Below are 17833 nucleotides of genomic sequence, written 5' to 3'. Positions count from 1 at the left end.
CCGCGTCCCAGTTGTGGCTTCGCCGACGCTCGCTGCCGCTGCGGTTTCGGCAGCCCCCGGCGTCCGGCAGGGCCCACCCTGTGCCGGGGCCGCGGGGGGGACGCCCGGGGGCACCCATGGGCTCTGGGGGGGCCCCGCGTGCCGGGAGGACGCCGGAGGCCATAGGTGCCGCGGGAGCCCGTAGGGACCAGGTGGGCTCATGGGGGCACGAGAGCCCCTAAGTGACACCGGGGGCCACAGGGGACACCGACAGCCACAGGGGACACGTGAGCCCACGGAGTCCCGGTGGGAATGTGGGTGGCAGACGTGGTCCCGGCGGGGACGGGTGGTGCCATAGGGACCTCAGGAGCCCATGGGGTGACATGGCAGCCCAGGGGGGGACACGGGTGATGTGACATGAGCCCATGAGGGACATGAGCCTATAGGGGACACAGAAGCCGGCAGTGGCCACGTAAGCCCGTGTGGTGACATGTGAACCCGCGAAGGACATGTGAGTCCATAGGGGACACGGTCCCATAGGTGCCACGTGAGTCCATAGGGGACACGCGGTCCCATAGGGGACATGCGAACCCACAGGGGACACCTGGTGCCATGGGGGACATGTGGTCCCGGGGAGTGCGTGCGAGGACACGGGTGGCACACGCGGTGCCACGTGCTCCCGGAGGAGCCGTGGGGTCCCCGGGGGCGGGTGCCCACCCCGTCCCTCTCGCCCGCAGCCCACATCGAGGTGATCCCCTGCAAGATCTGCGGGGACAAGTCCTCGGGGATCCACTACGGCGTCATCACCTGCGAGGGCTGCAAGGTGCGCGGGGCCGCCGGCGTGCCGGGTGCCGGGGTGCCGGGGTGCCAGGGTGCTGGGTGCCGGGGTGCCAGGGTCTTGGGGTGTCAGGGTGTTGGGGCGCTGGGATGTCAGTGTGCCGGGGGGTCAGGGTGACACGGTACCGGGGTGGCATGGTGCCGGGGTGCCGGGGTGGCATGGTGTCGGGGTGCCGGGGTGTCGGTGACCCCCGCGCAGGGTTTTTTCCGGCGCAGCCAGCAGAGCAGCCTGAGCTACGCCTGCAGCCGCCAGCAGAACTGCCCCATCGACCGCGCCAGCCGCAACCGCTGCCAGCACTGCCGCCTGCAGAAGTGCCTGCGCCTCGGCATGTCCCGCGACGGTGCGTGCCCGCAGCCCCCCAGCACCGGGGTGCATCCCATCCCCCCCGTTCCTGGGTGCCCCCCCCATACCTGGGTTCCCCCACCCAACTTGGGTGCCCCCCCCACCCCCCCAACCTGGGTGCCCCCACCCCATACCTGGAGAAACCCCCCCCCCTACCTGGGTGCCCCCCCCCCATACCTGGGTGTTCCTCCCACCTGAATGTATCCCACCCCATTTCTGGGTGACCCCCATACCCGGAGACCCCCCCCATACCTTGGTGCCCCCCCCACCTGAGTGCCCCCCCCCCCCCATACCTGGGTATTCCCCCCACTTGAATGCATCCCACCCCATTTGTGGGTGCCCCCCCCAAACCTGCGTGCCCCCCCCCCCCAACTGGGTGCTCCCCCCCCCCCCGTCTGAATGCATCCCACCCCATTTCTGGGTGCCCCCCCCCATACCTGGGTGTCCCCCCCCCACCTGAGCACATTCCCCCCCGCAACTGGGTGCTCCCCCCCCATCTGAATGCATCCCACCCCATTTCTGGGTGCCCCCCCCCATACCTGAGCATCCCCCCCCACCCCAACTGGATGCCCCCCCAAACCTGGGTGCCCCCCCCTACCTGGGTGCTCCCCCCCCCCCCATCTGAATGCATCCCACCCCATTTCTGCGTGCCCCCCCCATACCTGGATGTGTCGTCCCCCCCCATCCCCATCCCCCCCCGGCTGTGCCCTCCTGGGGACCGTGGGACACCCCCGGGGGGGGGGGTCGGCGGTGCCCCCGGGGGAGGAAGCGGAGGGGCCGCGGGTGCGCCCGGAGGAAGCGGGGGCCGCGGCGGCACACGCGTGGGGCCGGAAAGCCCCGGTGCCCCGGCTATGTAGGTCGCGGGAGAAGCCGTGCCGGTGCGCGCACACGCGTGTGGACACGCGTGCGGACAGGCGTTGTGTGGTGTCGTCGTCCCCCAGCGCCGCATCTCCCCCGCAGCCGTCAAATTCGGCCGCATGTCCAAGAAGCAGCGGGACCGGCTGCAGGCCGAGGTGCAGCAGCAGTTGGAGCAGCGGCAGCGGGAACGGGCGGCCGAGGGGACACCCGCCGTCCCCCCCGGGGTGACGGGGTGCCGGGGACACCCGCTGACCCCCGCCGGCACCCACCACGGCGGGACGGAGGGCAGGGCTGGTCCCGCGGCAGAGGGACAGCCCACGCGGCTGGAGGGGACCAAGAGGGGTCCGGATGGGGACGGGGATGGGGACGGCCCCGACTTCTACCCCCACCCCACCGTCGGCAGCCTCCTGGAGTCACCCACGTCCTCCGGCGTGGAGATCGGTGAGTTGCTGGGTGCCACGTGCCCATGGGGGGCGGGTCTGGTGCCCGTGGGTGCTCAGTGGTGGTGGGACTTTGCTGCGTCACCTATGGGTGCTCAGTGGTTGTGGGAGCTGTGTGCATCATCCATGGGTGCTCCATGGTGGTAGGACCTTGGTGCATCGCCCATGGGTGCTCCATGGTGGTGGGTCCTGCCTCCATAACCCATGGGTGCTCAGTGGTGGTGGGACCTTGGTGCATTGCCCATGGGTGCTCCATGGTGGTGGGTCCTGCCTCCATCACCCATGGGTGCTAAGTGGTGTTGGGAGCTGGCCCCATCACCCATGGGTACTCCATGGTGGTGGGTCCTGCTTCCACCACCCACAGGTGCTCAGTGGTGGTGGGACCTTGGTGCATCACCCATGGGTGCTCAGTGGTGGTGGGTCCCGGCTCTGTCACCCATGGGTTCTCCATGGTGGTGGGTCCTGCTTCCACCACCCACAGGTGCTCAGTGGTGGTGGGACCTTGGTGCATCACCCATGGGTGCTCAGTGGTGGTGGGACCTGGCTCCATCACTGATGGGTGCCAGATGGTGGTGGGACCTCGCCCATCAGGGACACGGTCAAGGGCTGCCTGCCCTGTCCCCATCCCCATCCCCGTCCCCGTGCCCCTGCAGAGCACCTCACCCAGAACGTCCTCAAGTCGTACCGGGAGACCTGTCAGCTCCGCGCGGAGGACCTGCAGCTCCGGCGCTGGGACACCTTCTCCCGGGAGGAGGTCTGCGCCTACCAGAAGAAGGTGAGGCCGCCGGGGTGGGGCCGCGGTGGCACCCAGGGGATGCCGAGGGGCGGGTGCCCGTGGCTGCGGTGTGGCACGGAGCGATGGGGACGTTTTGGGGGGGTTTGGGGTGGGGGTGACGGCCGGTCCCGCAGTCGGCGGAGGAGATGTGGCAGCGCTGCGCCGGGCGCATCACCGAGGCCATCCAGTACGTGGTGGAGTTCGCCAAGCGCCTGCGCGGCTTCATGGACCTCTGCCAGAACGACCAGATCGTCCTCCTCAAAGCGGGTACGGGGCCACCGCGTCCCCTGTCCCCAACCCCTGGGCCACCCCAGCCCCTTGTCCCCAGCCCCACCAGTCCCTGCGGCCCCCGTCTCCCCAACCCTGGTGTCCCCTGGCGATGGGCTGCTCTGGTCCCATCAAGGAGGGGACAGTCCCCGAGGGCCACTCTGAGCTTATTGGGGAGGTGACAGTCCCATGGGCTTCACCGGGGAGGTGACAGCCCCCAATAGCCACCCTGACCCCACCAGGGAGGTGATAGTCCCATGGGTCCCACCGGGGAGGTGACTGTCCCCAAGGGCTACTCCAACCTTCTTGGGGAGGTGACATTCCCATGGGTCCTGCTGGGGAGGTGACAGTCCCCAAGGGCCACCCCAACACCACCAGGGAGGTGACATTCCCATGGGTCCTGCTGGGGAGGTGACAGTCCCCAAGGGCCACCCCAACACCACCAGGGAGGTGACAGTCCCATGGGCTCCACCAGGGAGGTGACAGTCCCCAAGGGCCACCCCAAGCCACTGGGGAGGTGACATTCCCATGGGTCCCACCGGGGAGGTGACAGCCCCCAGGGCTGGTTCCGCGGGGCCACCGACCCAACCCCGAGCGGCGGCACCGCCGGGCCCCGTGTCCCTGGTGCCACCGTCCCCGTCCCCACGCCGCCGCCGGGCGGTGACAGGCGCCATGGAGGTGGTGCTGGTGCGCATGTGCCGGGCCTTCAACTCCGACAACCGCACCGTCTTCTTCGAGGGCAAGTACGCCGGCGCCGAGCTCTTCCGAGCCCTGGGTAGGGCTGGGGACGGGGGGGGGACGGGGACACGGGGACACCCAGGGGGACACACGCGGTGACGAGGGCTCCCCGCAGGCTGCCACGAGCTCATCGGCTCCATCTTCGACTTCGCCCAGAGCCTCTGCGCTCTGCACTTTTCGGAGAGCGAGGTGGCCCTCTTCAGCGCCATCGTCCTCATCAACGCCAGTGAGGGACCTGTCCCCCGTCCCCTCTCCTCTGTCCCCTGTCCCCTCTCCCCTCCCCGTGCCTCGGTTTCCCTCCCTGCCCCTGTAGGAACCCAAAGGAGGCTTTGCCCCAAAGCCTGTGGTTTTGTCCCAAAGCGGGTGTGGGCTGGTGGGTGTCCTGAGCTGTCCCCCTGCTCTGTCCCCGGGGTGTCACCACCCTCCCGTGCTCAGTCCCGGCCGGTCCCTGTCCCCATTCCCGTCCCCAGCCCTGTCCCTGTCCCGCCGGGGTCCACATCTCCTCCCCATCCTCATCCCAACCTGCCACCGTCCCACCTCTCCCCATCCCTGTGCTTGTCACCATCTCCATCCTCATCCTCTCCTTGTCCCCATCCGCGTTCATTCCCACCCCTGTCCCCATCCCCATGCCAATCCCATCCCTGTCACCATCTTGTCCCCATCCCAATCCCAATCCCATCCCTGTCCCTGTCCCCATCCCATCCCTGTCCCCATCTTACCCCCATCCTGTCCCCATCCCAATCCCAATGCCATCCCATCCTTGTCCCCATCTTACCCCCATCCTGTCCCCATCCCATCACTGTCCCCATCCCCAAACCTGTCACCATCTTGTCCCAATCCCAATCCCAATCCCATCCCATCCCATGCCAACCCCATCCCCGTCCCTGCCCTGTCCCGGTCCCCACGCCCCCCCGCCGTGTCCCCTGTCCCCAGACCGGCCGTGGCTGCAGGAGCAGGCCAAGGTGGCGCGGCTGCAGGGACACCTGGAAGTGGCCTTCCGCCTCCTGCTGCGCCGGACCCACCGCGAGGGGCTCCTGGACAGGGTGCGCCCGGGGGGGGACACGGGGGGACACGGGAGGACGGGGGGTGCCCTGGGGCGGGGGGTGCCCTGCGTGTGTGACACGCACGTTCCCTCTGTGTGCGTGTGACACACGTGTCCCCTCCGTGTGCGTGCACAGTGCGTGTCCCCTGGCGTGGCAAGCGTGTGATGGGTGCGTGTCCCCTCCGTGTGTGCGTGTGACACACATGTCCCCTCCATGTGCATGACACGTGTGTCCCCTCCACGTGTGTGCACACAGTGCGTGTCCCATGGCGTGGCCATCGTGTGACACGCATGTCCCCTCCGTGTGAATGTGTGTGACACGTGTCCCCTAGCGTGGCATGCATGTGATGGGCACATGTCCCCTCCGTGTGCGTGACACACATCACCTCCATGTGCGTGTCCCCCGGCGTGTCCCCTCCATGTGCATGTGTGCGCAGCACGTGTCCCCCGGCGTGGCCGGCGTGTGGCACGCGTGTCCCCTCCGTGCGCATGTGCGTGCGGTGCATGTCCCCCGGCGTGGCCGGCGTGTGACACGCCTGTCCCCGCGGGCAGCTGCCGCCGCAGGGCCGCCTGCGGGCGCTGTGCTCGCAGCACGTGGAGCAGCTCCAGGCCTTCCGCCGCCTGCACCCCGGGGCGCTGCACGCCGCCTTCCCCCCGCTCTACCGCGAGCTCTTCGCCTCCGACGCCGAGACCCCCGCCGGCGCCCGCTGAGCCCCCCGCGCCGCCCGCGCGCCTCCGTGTCCCCCGCCCCCCCCAAACTGCCGCCGGGAGCGGCGGGGGGTGCTGGCACCCATGGGGTGTCACCCGGCGGGATTTTGTCACTCGGTGATGCTCCGTCACCCGGCGATGATCTGTCACCTGCGGAGGATCCATCACCTGGTGGCACTCTGTCACCCGGTGGGGCTCTGTCACCCAGCGATGCTCCGTCACCCAGCGATGCTCCGTCACCCATGGAGGATCCATCACCCGGAGGGGCTCTGTCACCCCCGGAGGACCCAGCACCCAGGGATGACCCACCATCCGATGGGGTTTTGTCACCCGGTGGTGCTCCGTCACCCAGAGGAGCTTCATCCCCCGGTGATACCCCATCACCCGGTGACGCTTCGTCACCCGCGGGGGATCCATCGCCCCGAGGGGCTCTGTCACCCGTGGAGGACCCAGCGCCCAGAGGGGCTTCGTCACCCGGTGGGGTTTTGTCACCCAGAGATGCTCTGTCACCAGGTGATGCTCTGTCACCCACGGAGGAGCTGTCATCCCGGTGACACTCTGTCACCCGGTGGTGCTCTGTCACCCCAGGCCGATCCATCACCCGGCGATGGCCCATCACCCAACGGGACTTCGTCACCCGGTGGGGTTTTGTCACCCGGTGACGCTCCATCGCCCCGGGGGGGTCCATCGTACGGGGACACTGTCGCCCAGCGAGGCTCTGTCACCCGTGGGTGCCCCGTCACGGGGGGATGCCCCGCCACCCGTGGGTGCCCCCACCCCGCAGAGCACTTCGGGGTGCCCTGGGCCGCGGCCCCACCCGGGACGGGCCCACTCTCCCGCAGCCGCGGGGTCCCGCGTGGGCAGTCCCGCGTGGGGGTGCGCCCCCCCCGCCGCGGGTGGGGTGCGGGGGGGTGAGCGACGGGGGCGCCGCGGCTGTCCCGAGGGGGAATAAAGGCTTTTCGGGGGACGGCGCGTCCGTGGGCTCTGTCACGCGGGGAACGGCGGCTCGGGGGGGGGGGGGCGGGGTGACACCGGGTGACACGAAGGGGGGGGGGGGAGCGACAGGGGGTGTCGCGGGGGGGGTCGGTCCCGGGTGACGCCGAGCGCGGCGGCCACGGCGCACCGCCCCCCGGGACCCCACGGCCACGCGCGGCGCTGAGGGGCGGGGCAGAGCCCCCCGCCCGCCCGCTCTACGGGACAGCCCGCCCGTCACTCACCGCTCAGGGCGGGCCCGATCCGCCCGTTGATTGGCTCCAGCCGGCCGCGGCGCGGCGCGGATTGGCCGCTTTATTCCCAGGCTGGTGCTATGCCCCGCCCCCTCGCACCTTTTCCTATGGGGTAGCTGCCCGGGGATTGGCCGCCACTCCTTTGGCGTTGATTGGTGGGGCGGGGAGGAGCGGCGCGGCGATTGGAGGGCGGCGGGAAGGTAGGCGGGGCTAGCGGCGGCAGGGCGCGGGAGGCGGCGGCGGCTCGAGGGGCGGCGGCGCGGCGGGAGCGGGGCGAGGCCGCGCCGGGGGGTCCCGGCCGGGGCCGGTTCCTGGAGGCCGCAACGCCGTGGTCGGGCTCCCCAGGTAGCTTGAGACCGGCCCGGGGGGCGGCGGGAGCGCGAGGGGTCGGTGCCCACCCGCCGCGGCCGGAGCGCCGGGAGGCCTCGGCCTGTACCGGCGGCACCGGGGCTGAGGAGGGCTTAAGGCCGGAGCGCCCGTTCCGCGGGTGTGCGGGCGGGAGGGAGCCGGGCGGGGGGTGGCCCGGTGCGGGGAGGGGCGGGGGGGTCGGCCTGGCTCCCCCACCGCCAGGCAGGGCCCTGGCGCCCGGTAAACCGGGTCCTTCCTCAGGCGGCGGGGAGGATGGCGGTGGGGAGGATGGCTGCGGAGAGGGGTTACTGGAGCAGCCTGACGACGCTGCAGAAGGTCGCCGTGGTCCTGGGGATCCCGGCTGGCGCCACTGTTCTCTACATCCTGTACCGCCGGTACCGGGAGAGCCGAGGTGGGTGTAGCAGCCCACCCCCCACCCCCGGGTTTTGTCCCCCCCTCCCACGCGTGGGCCTTCAGCCGCCTCCCCACGTAGCCCGGGCACCTCTCGCCTTCCCCGGGCGTGCCGAGGTGAACACCCTGGGGATCTCCAGAGCCTCTGCGGACCCCTCCCTGGCGATGGGGCGGCTGTTGGAGCAGCTTTGCCCACTTTGAGTGTCCCCTGTGCTGTTTACCCCCCCCCTCCCCCCCCCCCCGGGGGTGGAGGTGCCTGTGGGGACCCACCGCCATCACCGCTTTCCCCTCAGAGGAGCGGATGACCTTCGTGGGAGAGGAGGAGCTGGAAATCGAGATGCAAGTCCCTCAGGCGGCCGTGAAATCCATCATTGGCCGGAAGGGAGCCACCATCAAAAAGGTAAGGGGTGCCGGAGGCTGTCCCTCTCGTGGGGGTGACAGGGAAAGGCCAAGCTTACTGGGAGCCCCAGTAAATGCCAGCGGGGGGCTGGTCCCCCCACTCCCTGTGCCCGCAGCTACGCCAAGAGACGGGGGCTCACATCGATGTGGAGAGAGAGGAGGAGGGCGAGGAGACGGTGCTGCTGATCTCGGGATCCCCCAGCCAAGTCTGCCGGGCGAAAGCCGCCATCCACCAGATCGTGAAGGAGAGCACCCCGGTGTCGGAGCAGCTCTGCGTGCCCCAGAGAGCCGTTGGCAGGATTATTGGTACCTCCACCTTCCCCCGGGGAGGCAGGGGACAGCGGGAGGTGTCACAAATTTACCCGCTCGGTGTCTGTGGTGGCACAATTGCTGTCAAAAGCCCCGACAGTGTGTCTGCCTCGGTTCCCTGGGGCGCTCTCTCCCGCAGGCCGCGGCGGTGAGACGGTGCGGGGCATCTGCCGCAGCTCGGGGGCCAAAGTGCTCTGCGAGCGTGAGGCCGACGCCGGCCTGGCCCCCGTCAGGGTGATCCAGCTCTCGGGGACGCAGAAAGAGGTGGCAGCCGCCAAGGTGAGCGGGAGGCAGCGGGGCTGGGGGACGGCTTGGCCCCCCAGCCCAACCCTCTCCTCTTTCCCCCCAAGAAACTCATCATGGAGAAGCTGATGGAAGAGGACGCCTTCCGCAAGGAGCTGGCCCAGTCGACGGCGATGCGGTGCCAGCGCAAGCAGCCCCTGGGCAGCCGGCGAGAGCTGGAGCCGCTCCCCGATGGGGCGCCGGAGCCCAGGGAAGAGGACGGGGGCTCATCCTGGGGTGAGGGCTCATTCCTGGGCCAGGAGGAGCTGGAGGATGAGAGCGATGAGCTGGAGGAGCCGGCGGCAGGGCCTGATGCCGCAGTGCCAAAATTTGAGGGTAAGAGAAGCGTTTGCCTCATCCCCGGGGTGCAATGAGAAATCTGTGCTGGGACACACACACACATATTTAGTCAGGTCCCTCGGGGACCTGTGGAGTGTTGGGAGCTGTTTTAGTGGCGCTGGGTGTCCTGGTTTGAGCGACGCAGGATTAATTTCTCTTTCAGTGGTTTTACTTTTCAGTAAGGTCTCTTCCGATGCCAGGGAAAACTGCACTTTTAGAAGACTCTAGTGTCTGAATTGGTGAAAATATTTACGTTATAGCCAGCTACGGGATGCGGGTTTCAAGGTCTCAGTGGTTTTGAGCTCGCCAGGTGCAGGGACGGGGAGGAGCGAGACGCGGGCACTTGACCCGAGGTGCCCAACAGGGTTATTTCATACCATGAACGGCACATTCAGTATAAATTAGAAAGTTTGCTGAGGAGTTTTCTATGATGGCTGTGATCCTGAGAACTTCTTACCCCGCCCCCTGAGTATAATCCTTGTATACTGGTATCACGGTCAATATTGGTTCTTTAGTATTATTAATGTTAATTATTTAGTATTATTCTATTGAATCTGTTTATATGTCAACCCTCGGGTTTCCCTGTTTTTTCTGATTCTCCTTCCCGGGTGGGGAGAGGTCATCGTGTGAAAGAATAATTGTCTAAAGGACAATAAATTGTTGTGGGTTCCTCAAATCGTAACACCGGGTCACCCCGGCGTGCCGGTGGCTTTGTGCCCTGGCCTTGCGCCCTCCACCCCTGCTGCGGGTGTTGACGTGGCCGGAGCCGAGGGCGGCTCAGCCGCTGCCTCCCCGGCTCATGATGGAGTCATTTATCGTGCGGGTCGTCCGAGATGTGACTCTTCCAGTGGGATCTCGACTTCTCCCCATCGTTGTGGGGGGTCCCCTCGGTCGCCCCCCTCCGGCTCTCACCGGGTCTCCCCACACCTCTCCCGCAGTTCCCAGCCCCGATTTCAGCTTCCACGCCGACGAGCACCTGGAAGTTTACGTCTCAGCCACGGAAAACCCCAACCACTTCTGGATCCAGATCGTCGGCCACCGCAGCCTGCAGCTGGACAAGCTGACGGCCGAGATGGGGCAGTACTACCAGAGCAGCGGCCGTGCGGTGAGACCCCACGGGGTGCCACTGTCCCCCCTACAGTGGGTCCCCTCGCCCGGTCTGGGGATGTCACCCACCCTGTGTGTCCCCCCAGGCAGAGCTCTCAACCGTCCAAGCAGGGGACATCGTGGCCGCTCCCTACGCCGATGACAATGAGTGGTACCGAGCCCGTGTCCTGGGCACGCTGGAAAACGGCAACTTTGACCTTTACTACGTGGATTTTGGGGACAACGGGGAGGCCCCCCGCGAGGCGCTGCGAGCCCTGCGGTGAGCGCGGGGTGTCACCGGGGGGGACACAACAACGGGGCTGCGGTTTAACCTCCCTGGGGAGGCATGGCGAGGGCTGGTGGCTGCGTCGCCGTCGGAGTTAGCCGGGGTAATCCGGTGTTTTGTGAAGCAGTTGGGGCGTGAAGAGCCGCGGAAACCCCCGGGGGAGCCGGGATGGTGGCTGAGGAGGGCTGTCCTTGCCGGGAGGGCCGGTGGCACGTGGCGGTTTTCTCTTTGGCGTGACAGTGGTTTTCTCTCCCTGCCAGGAGCGACTTCTTGAGCCTGCCCTTCCAGGCCATCGAGTGCAGCCTGGCCGGCATCGGGCCCGCCGGTGAGCAGGGAGGGGGCGCCGGGGGGGCGGAATTCGGCCCCGCAGCCGACACTTGGAGTCATCCCCTCCTAAACGAGGGGGCTCCGCTGCCCCGTTAACGCTCTGCACAGGGGCCGGGTGGGAAGAGGCAGCGCTGGATGCCTTCGACCGGCTCACCCACTGCGCCGAGTGGAAACCGCTGGTGGCAAAAATCTCCAGTTATGTCCAGTCTGGGCTCTGCCCGCGGCCAAACGTCCGGCTCTACGACGTCCACCACGGAGAGGTGAGCCCCCACCGCGGAGAGGGGATCCCCGCCCTGAGCTGCGCTCATTCAGACACTCCCCTGACCCCCACCCCGGCGTTTCTCCGGCGCCACCGGCTCTCCAGCCCCGTCTCCTTTCGGCGCAGAACCTGGACATCGGCGCGGAGCTGGTGCGGTTGGGCTACGCTGTCCCCACTCCCCAGGGGGAAGGGGCGGCGGGGGACAGCCCCCCGCGGCCGGACGAGGAACCCGCGGCGGAGATGCCGGTGAGCAGACACAGCACCGCAGCGAGCGGCTTGTCCTGCCGCGCGGTTTCCTCGGAGGGAGCCAGCCCCGGTGCCGCCGGGGGGACGGTTAACGCGGCTCTTCCTGGCACAGGAGAACAGTGCCTGCACCTCCATGGAGAGCCTCACGTCAGAGCCCCGGAACAGTCCTGGTGAGACCCCCCCGGCCGGCGTCAGCCTGGCGGGTAAGGCCCCTCGTGCCGGGGATGCCGGCGGGGAGCGCGCCCGGTTACACCGGTAACGCACCGCCGTGAGTTCCGGCAGCCGGTTCCTCTCCTGCAGCCGGTTCCCTCGGGAGCTGCGACGCTCCCAGGGTGGGATGACGTTCCCTGAACCGGCTCTGCCGGAGCGCCAAGCGCGGCACCGGCACCCCCTGACCCCTCCCCGGCTCTGCGCAGGCGGCGGCGAGGACAGCGAGGAGCGTCCCGTGAGCGGGGTCATCCCCGGCAGCTCCCCCAGGGATCCGGCGCCTATTTTCATCCCGGTTTGATGGTTACCGGTACTTTTTTATATCTTAATGGCCACACTGGCCAAGGGGTTGTGTCCCCTCCCCGGGGAGAACCGGGGCTCCGCTCTGCCGAGGGACGGCAGTGCTGCCGTTAACCGGTCGGGTCTCTGGGAGCTCCTGGTCTGTCCTGGTACTGCGTTGTTTTCGCCCCAGCCCTGTTCGGCGGCGAGGGGAAGGCACGGTGTTGGTGTCCTGGTTCAATAAAATGCAACGTTTTGGAACTCCTTGTCCCCGGTTACCGGGAGGCTCCACCACTGCGCTCCGCGGGATCCCCCATTCCAGCGGGGGAAACGTCCCCGGTCTCTGAGGCTGGAGGGGGGGGGGCGGGTTCTGGGAGGGGCCGATCGGTGAACTGGGCCCAGTCAGGGGAGAGCTGGGACCGGGGGGAGCCCCCGGTTTGGGTGTCATTTCGGGGTAAAAGCGTGAGCTGCCGACCGGGGCGGGAGAACGGGGATCCGGGGCCACCACGGGGGGAAATTGGGCTAACGGAGGGGCGGAGGGGGGGGAACTGGGGGTACTGGGGGCACCGGGCGCAGGCGCGCGGCGGACAGCCCCCGGTGGGGTCCTCGGGCGCCGGCGACCGGCACCGGTGGGGCGCTCCTGCGCAGGCGCGCGGCGGACAGCCCCAGCGGCGTCCTTCTGCGCAGGCGCAGGGAGTCCTCGGGCGCAGGCGCGCGGCGGGCAGCCCCGCGGGGGCCTTCTGCGCAGGCGCAGTGTGTGTGGAAGGGTCCTTGAGCGCAGGCGCGCGGCGGGCAGTCCCGCGGGGTCCTCGGTCGGCGCCGGCGGCGGGACGGGGGCGGCCATGTTGGGCCGGGGGGCGGCGGGGGGCTGCGGCCTCTTGGTGCGGGCGGTGAGCCGGGCCCTGAGCCTCAGCCACAGTCGGGTGAGGGCCGGAGGGGGCGGCAGTGGGTGTGGTGGGGGCTGTTTGGGTACCTGGGTGCGCGTTTGGGCCCTTGGGGGCGGGTACAGGGGTGTCCGTGAGGGGAGCGGGGGCGCTTGGGGGGCGGCCGTTGGGTGCTGGGGAGTGGCAGGGGGTACAGAGGGTCTGTATAGGGGCGTTGGGGCGTCTGGGGGGGTTTAGTGGAGAGATTATGGGGTATATGGGCCGAGGGAGCGTTTAATAAAGTGGGGGGGGCGGGCGCTGGGGGTTACCGAGGGAACAGTCGGGGGAGAGGCGGCTTTGCTGTCGCACGGGGAGAATTGGGGTGACTGGGGGGGGGGGAGGGGTATGTGGGGGTTTTCTCTCGCCTCGGTCGCTCCTCCCCGGGACGGAACGGGATTTCCAGGTGGGCAGCTGACGGGTCGCTCGGCACCGGGGGCTCACCTCTGCCCCCCCGGTCCCGGGCAGGAGACGGTGGTGGTGGAGCGGTGGTGGCAGGTCCCGCTCAGCAAAGAGGGGCGGCAGCCTCGCCTGCACCCCCGGAGGCACCGCATCTACCGGCTGCTGGAGGACACCAAGCACCTGCCCAAGGGGAATTTGGAGCTGATCCTCACCCAGTCGGTGGAGAGTACGTTCCTTTTTACTGGCATTTGCTGTCCGGCAGCAGAGTTGGGCACCCGTTGCGACAGTTAATTTGGTTTCTGTCACGGTTTGCCCTCACCCGTGTAGTGGAGAGGCAGCATCCCCCCATACAGTCCCATTTCCAGTGATCCGGTGGTAGCAGGGATTCATCCCTCGGGCTGCAGGATAATTTAGGGTTGCAGAGCCCCCAAAATAATTTTGTGGCATTTGGGGTCTTTTTTTTTTGTTTGTTTCTTCAGATGGAGCGTCCAAGATGCTGCCAAGGGCTGGTGGGAGGGCTGAGCAGCTCCTCTCTGGCCTCGCTAACATCGCCTCTCGCCCCTCTCCCCGCAGATTTGGGGAACCGGGGAGACGTGGTCAGCGTGAAGAAACATGTGGGTCGTAACAAGCTGCTGCCGCAGGGACTGGCTGTCTACGCCTCGCCAGAGAACAGGAAAATGTTTGAGGAAGAGAAGAAGGTGAGTCGGTGCGAAGGGGCTGCTCCCAGCCCGGCCAGGGCGTTTTTGTCCTGTCCACGCTTGGAAATCAGGACTTAAAGGATCGGTTTCTCTGTGGGATCATCCCTATCTCCCTCCACTCACGTGTTTGTGGTTTCCTGGGGAGAGATCTGCTGATTGCCGTAGAAATACAGTTGTGGGATCTTGCTGAGCTGCACATGGGAGCCGTAGGTGTTACCTGAACGGTCTCGGCTTAATTCAAGCGCCGTGTCATTTAGATAATAATGAGCTTAACGAACACCCGAGCCCTCCATCCCAGCCCCGCTCGTTAATAAGTTCTTTTGCAGAGTGCTGAAGGGTTTGCGATGACGGCAGAACCCTCCGGGGCCACCTTTCCCACAGCAGCGTGCTGCGGGCGCGCGGCGGTGCCGAGCCTGCCTTTCATTGCTTCTCCTCCATCCTCTTTCCCTGGCAGTTGCGCCAAGAAGGGAAGCTGGAGGTGCTCCAAACCCAGAGCGGAGAGAAGGTGAGCGGAGGGGCAGCGGCGAGTCTAGAGTTGTTCCAGAGAAATCCGTGAGTCCTGGAAAGCACAAAACCTTGGCTGAGCGCCGGGAAGCTTCTCCCTCCGGCTGCCGCTGGAGCAGGCAGCTGCCTGCGCGCACACGTGTGTGTGTGTGCGCGTGTTGTGCGCTCCCTGGTGCTGGGCTGAGGGCCGGGGCACCCCTATACTCCCCTCCGCTCCCCGACGCCTTCCTCCCCACCATTACAGACCATCAAGTTCCTCAAGAAGTGCCGCCTCGAGGTGGGCATGAAAAACAACGTCAAGTGGGAGCTGAACAACGAAATCGTGGCTCGACACTTCCTCAAAAACGTGAGTGGTTGACGCCGGTGTTGCCCGGAGCCGCCGGCCGGGAGCCCTTTGCCGCTGCTGGGAGCTCCTGTGCGCGAGCGGAGCCGTGGGAGTCGCCCAAATCCCGAGGAGGGATGTCGCCGAAGGGGTTTGAGGAGCCAGCGGCACAGCCGTGCCTGCCTCGGGGCTCAGCCGGGGCACGTGCCGAGAGCGGCTCAGCAGAGGGTTTAATACCTTAAAGGGATTTACGGGAGGAAGGTGATAAATCGGGGGATGAGGCTGTGGTCCCTCCCATGGCGCGGTGCCGCGGGCCCGGCAGCTCTGCCCTCACCGTGCCGGGGGTCCCGCTGAGGGGCCAGGGAGCTGTGGGGGGGCTCGCTGCGGGCTGCCCCCCTCCCCGGCCCCTCATCCTGGCCCTCTTGTCCCTCAGCTGCGGGTTTTCGTCCCTCCCCACGCGCTGAAGCTGCCAGAGGAGCCCATCACCCGCTGGGGCGAGTACTGGTGCGACGTGACGGTGAGCAAATGGCCCTTTGGTGTGTCCCCCCCCTCCTCCATCCCCAGTGCAGCCCCCGTGTCCCTCCGCGTCCCCTCGCCCGTGGAACCCGTCCCCACCTCCCGCGGGGGTCCAACACCGGCCACTTCGCCCACATGCCCACACCGGAGAAACCCAGAGCCGCGCTGGCAGGGCCCGTCCTCCAGCACGGGGTGTGAGGAGCAGAAATACTTTATTTTATTTTTTTTTTAAAAATAACCAACAACCCCGCCCCGTCCCCGCGCCCCGGATAGAGCAGAGCCCCCACCACCATTCAGCCTTTGTCCTTCCTGGCTCCTCCGGGAGCGCAGCCGGCGCCGCATCCATGTCATCGCTGCCGGGCGCTTCCGTGGCTGTGCCGGATTCCCACAGCTGCCAGGGCGGGGAAGGGGCGAGGGGCCCCCCCGATTTCTCCCCCTGATTTCCCCTCTTCCCCCCCAAACTTAGCCCCCACCGGGATTTTGGGATGGAGCTGCGGTGGGTGCAGGATGGGGGGGAGAGAAGCAGCTGCAGACGTAAACCGCAGCACCGCAGCCTCTGCCCCCTCCCTGGGGGGCACGGGGTGACGCAGAGGGGGGCGGGGGGGGTTTCCCCCCCTTGTGACCCCCCCCCCCGTGACCCCCCCCTCTCCCGTGCTGCAGGTGAACGGGCTGGAGACGGTGCGGGTGCCCATGTCGGTGGTGATGTTCATGCGGCCCAAGACCAAGCGCTACAAGCACTGGCTGGCGCAGCAGCAGGCGCAGCTGGCGGCACACCGGGAGACGCTCCTCTGACCTGGGGGGGCTCTGACCCCCAACCCAGGATCCCCCAAACCCCCATCCAGGACCCCCAATTCCCCCCTGGGTCCTCCAACCCCCCCCGGCACCCCGGTGTGGGCCCAGCGCCGGTGTGGTACGGGTGGGGGGGATTCCCCTGGGCTGGTGTGCCGCGGGGGGGCTGTTCCCCTGTCCCCCCCTGCACTGAATGAAGGGGTCGGCGTGGTGGGGGTCCCCTCCTGGGAGTGCACCGGGGGGGTTCTGTCTCCCCGGGGGTCTCCATACCCCCCTGGTGCAGCCTTCCCCACCCCCCCCAGCACCTTCTGCCCCCCCCGGGAGCAGCGTTGGGGAGCAGTGACATCACAGCGACGCCAGGCAAGGGGGGGGGGGAAGGGGGGGTGTCTCACTGCCCCTTATTGGAGTGGGACCCCCCCCCCGCAGTCCCCCCATAGCCGTGGGGACCCCCCCAGTGTCCCCCCCACCTCCAGTGAACTCTGGGACATCGGCTGTGTGCCGGAGCAGCAGCTCCCTGGAAGAAGGGGGGGGGGGACGGGGGGGGACGGACGACAGCGTTTTGGGGGGAAAAGGGCTGTTTTTGTGTGTTTTCCCGCAATGGAAAATGGGTAATATTTTTTCTTAATGCTAATTTTGGGTGTTTTTGTGCCGTTGGGGGGGGGGGGTCGTGTCCCACCTGGGGCAGCTCCACAGCGGCCGCTGGGGCTTGGGGTGGTCCCGCGGGTACTCCCCGCTGCGGGTGTGTGTGTGTGTGTGTGTGTGTGTGACACGGGACACTGTCACCCGTGGGTCAGCCCACGGCAGACCCCACCCGAGATGGGGGGGGGGGGGGTCGCCCACACTGCCACGGGGGTGTCACTGCCGCCCTCCCCCGCGTGTGATCGTGTCCCGGGGGGGGGTGGGTGTGGCAGTGTGTACACACACACACCCCGCGTGAGTCCGTGTCCCGCCCCACCCCACGGCACCGGGGGGGGGGACGACACACACGGTGGGGGTTGCGGCGACGCCATCTTGGCTGTGCCCGTCGTGGCCCGTCGCCATGGCAACGGCGCGGGGGGGGTGGGTGGGGGGGTGTGAGTGTGTGACACACGGGCGTGTGTGCGTGGGAGTGACACGGGGGGGTGTGATGGAGGGGGGGGGGGAGTGTGTCGCCGGTGCGCGGCGTGTCCGTGGGGCCGCCCCGCCCCGCTCCCGCCGCTCAGCACCGGGGACAGCGCCCGCCGGGGGTGGGGGTGGGGGGGGGGGGGGCGGGACACGGGGACACGCGCGGACGGACGCACGGACTCACTCCCGCCCCCGCGTGTGCACCGGCACGGACACGGACACGCGTGCGCACACCACCGGCCCCCGCACCCCCCCCCCCCCCCTCGCCCCCTCCCCTCCTTTCCCCGGCGGCCGCCGCGGCGGAGCCCCGGGGCGAGGCGGTGCTCGGGTGCCGGTAGCCGTTGGCCGTATCCGGTTCGGGGGGTCCCGGTCCTCAAGTCCCGGTCCTCGTTTGCCGGTGCCCGGTTGGCGGCCCCGGTGCCGCTCTGACATCAGCGCCGGGCGGGGCGGGGCGGGGCGGCCCCGGGCGGGGAAGAAAAGCGGCGAACGGGATCGGGCCCGTCGGGAGCCGGTGCCGGTGCCGGGGCTCTCGGGGAGCGCGGCCGCCATGGGCCGGGCCGGGCGCTGAGCCCCCCCCCCCTCCCCTC

At 68.3% G+C, this 17833-nt stretch overlaps 3 protein-coding genes across 3 annotated transcripts; all 3 read left to right on the top strand.

Annotated features, from left to right (window-relative positions):
- Positions 1-1046: 1046 nt before the first annotated feature.
- RORC (RAR related orphan receptor C) lies at positions 1047-5990 on the top strand (the record flags this gene model as incomplete). Its single annotated transcript, XM_082496027.1, has 8 exons — positions 1047-1157; positions 2120-2458; positions 3111-3232; positions 3367-3499; positions 4167-4274; positions 4353-4463; positions 5171-5280; positions 5832-5990. Exons 1-8 carry the CDS (start codon positions 1145-1147, stop codon positions 5988-5990), a joined length of 1095 nt encoding a protein of 364 aa, XP_082352153.1. The 5' UTR covers positions 1047-1144.
- A 1859-nt stretch (positions 5991-7849) lies between these two features.
- Positions 7850-12223, top strand: TDRKH (tudor and KH domain containing; the record flags this gene model as incomplete). The annotated part of the gene is made up of 12 exons (XM_082495967.1): positions 7850-7973; positions 8266-8372; positions 8488-8677; positions 8820-8959; positions 9031-9298; positions 10240-10406; positions 10495-10667; positions 10934-10998; positions 11109-11260; positions 11386-11505; positions 11618-11708; positions 11922-12223. The coding sequence occupies 12 exons, from the start codon at positions 7850-7852 to the stop codon at positions 12011-12013; spliced, it is 1689 nt and encodes a 562-aa protein (XP_082352093.1). The 3' UTR covers positions 12014-12223.
- Positions 12224-12811: 588 nt separating this feature from the next.
- On the top strand, positions 12812-16767 carry MRPL9 (mitochondrial ribosomal protein L9). The gene is made up of 7 exons (XM_082495953.1): positions 12812-12914; positions 13380-13539; positions 13887-14011; positions 14466-14516; positions 14760-14861; positions 15271-15354; positions 16014-16767. The coding sequence occupies exons 1-7, from the start codon at positions 12834-12836 to the stop codon at positions 16143-16145; spliced, it is 735 nt and encodes a 244-aa protein (XP_082352079.1). The 5' UTR covers positions 12812-12833; the 3' UTR covers positions 16146-16767.
- Positions 16768-17833: the final 1066 nt, after the last annotated feature.

This window comes from Vanellus vanellus (genome assembly GCF_965231255.1).
Source record: "Vanellus vanellus genome assembly, chromosome: 27".
Taxonomy (NCBI): Eukaryota; Metazoa; Chordata; class Aves; order Charadriiformes; family Charadriidae; genus Vanellus; species Vanellus vanellus.
The sequence above is the reverse complement of the archived record's forward strand: the minus strand, read 5'-3'. Positions and strand labels throughout refer to the sequence as shown.

Excerpts from the sequence above, each read along its gene's own strand:
- MRPL9 (XM_082495953.1), top strand. The coding sequence starts at position 12,834 with ATGTTGGGCCGGGGGGCGGCGGGGGGCTGCGGCCTCTTGGTGCGGGCG. Across the intron at positions 14,517-14,759 it reads AAACCCAGAGCGGAGAGAAG|ACCATCAAGTTCCTCAAGAA; the intron begins GTGAGCGGAGGG and ends CCACCATTACAG. Across the intron at positions 15,355-16,013 it reads AGTACTGGTGCGACGTGACG|GTGAACGGGCTGGAGACGGT; the intron begins GTGAGCAAATGG and ends CCCGTGCTGCAG.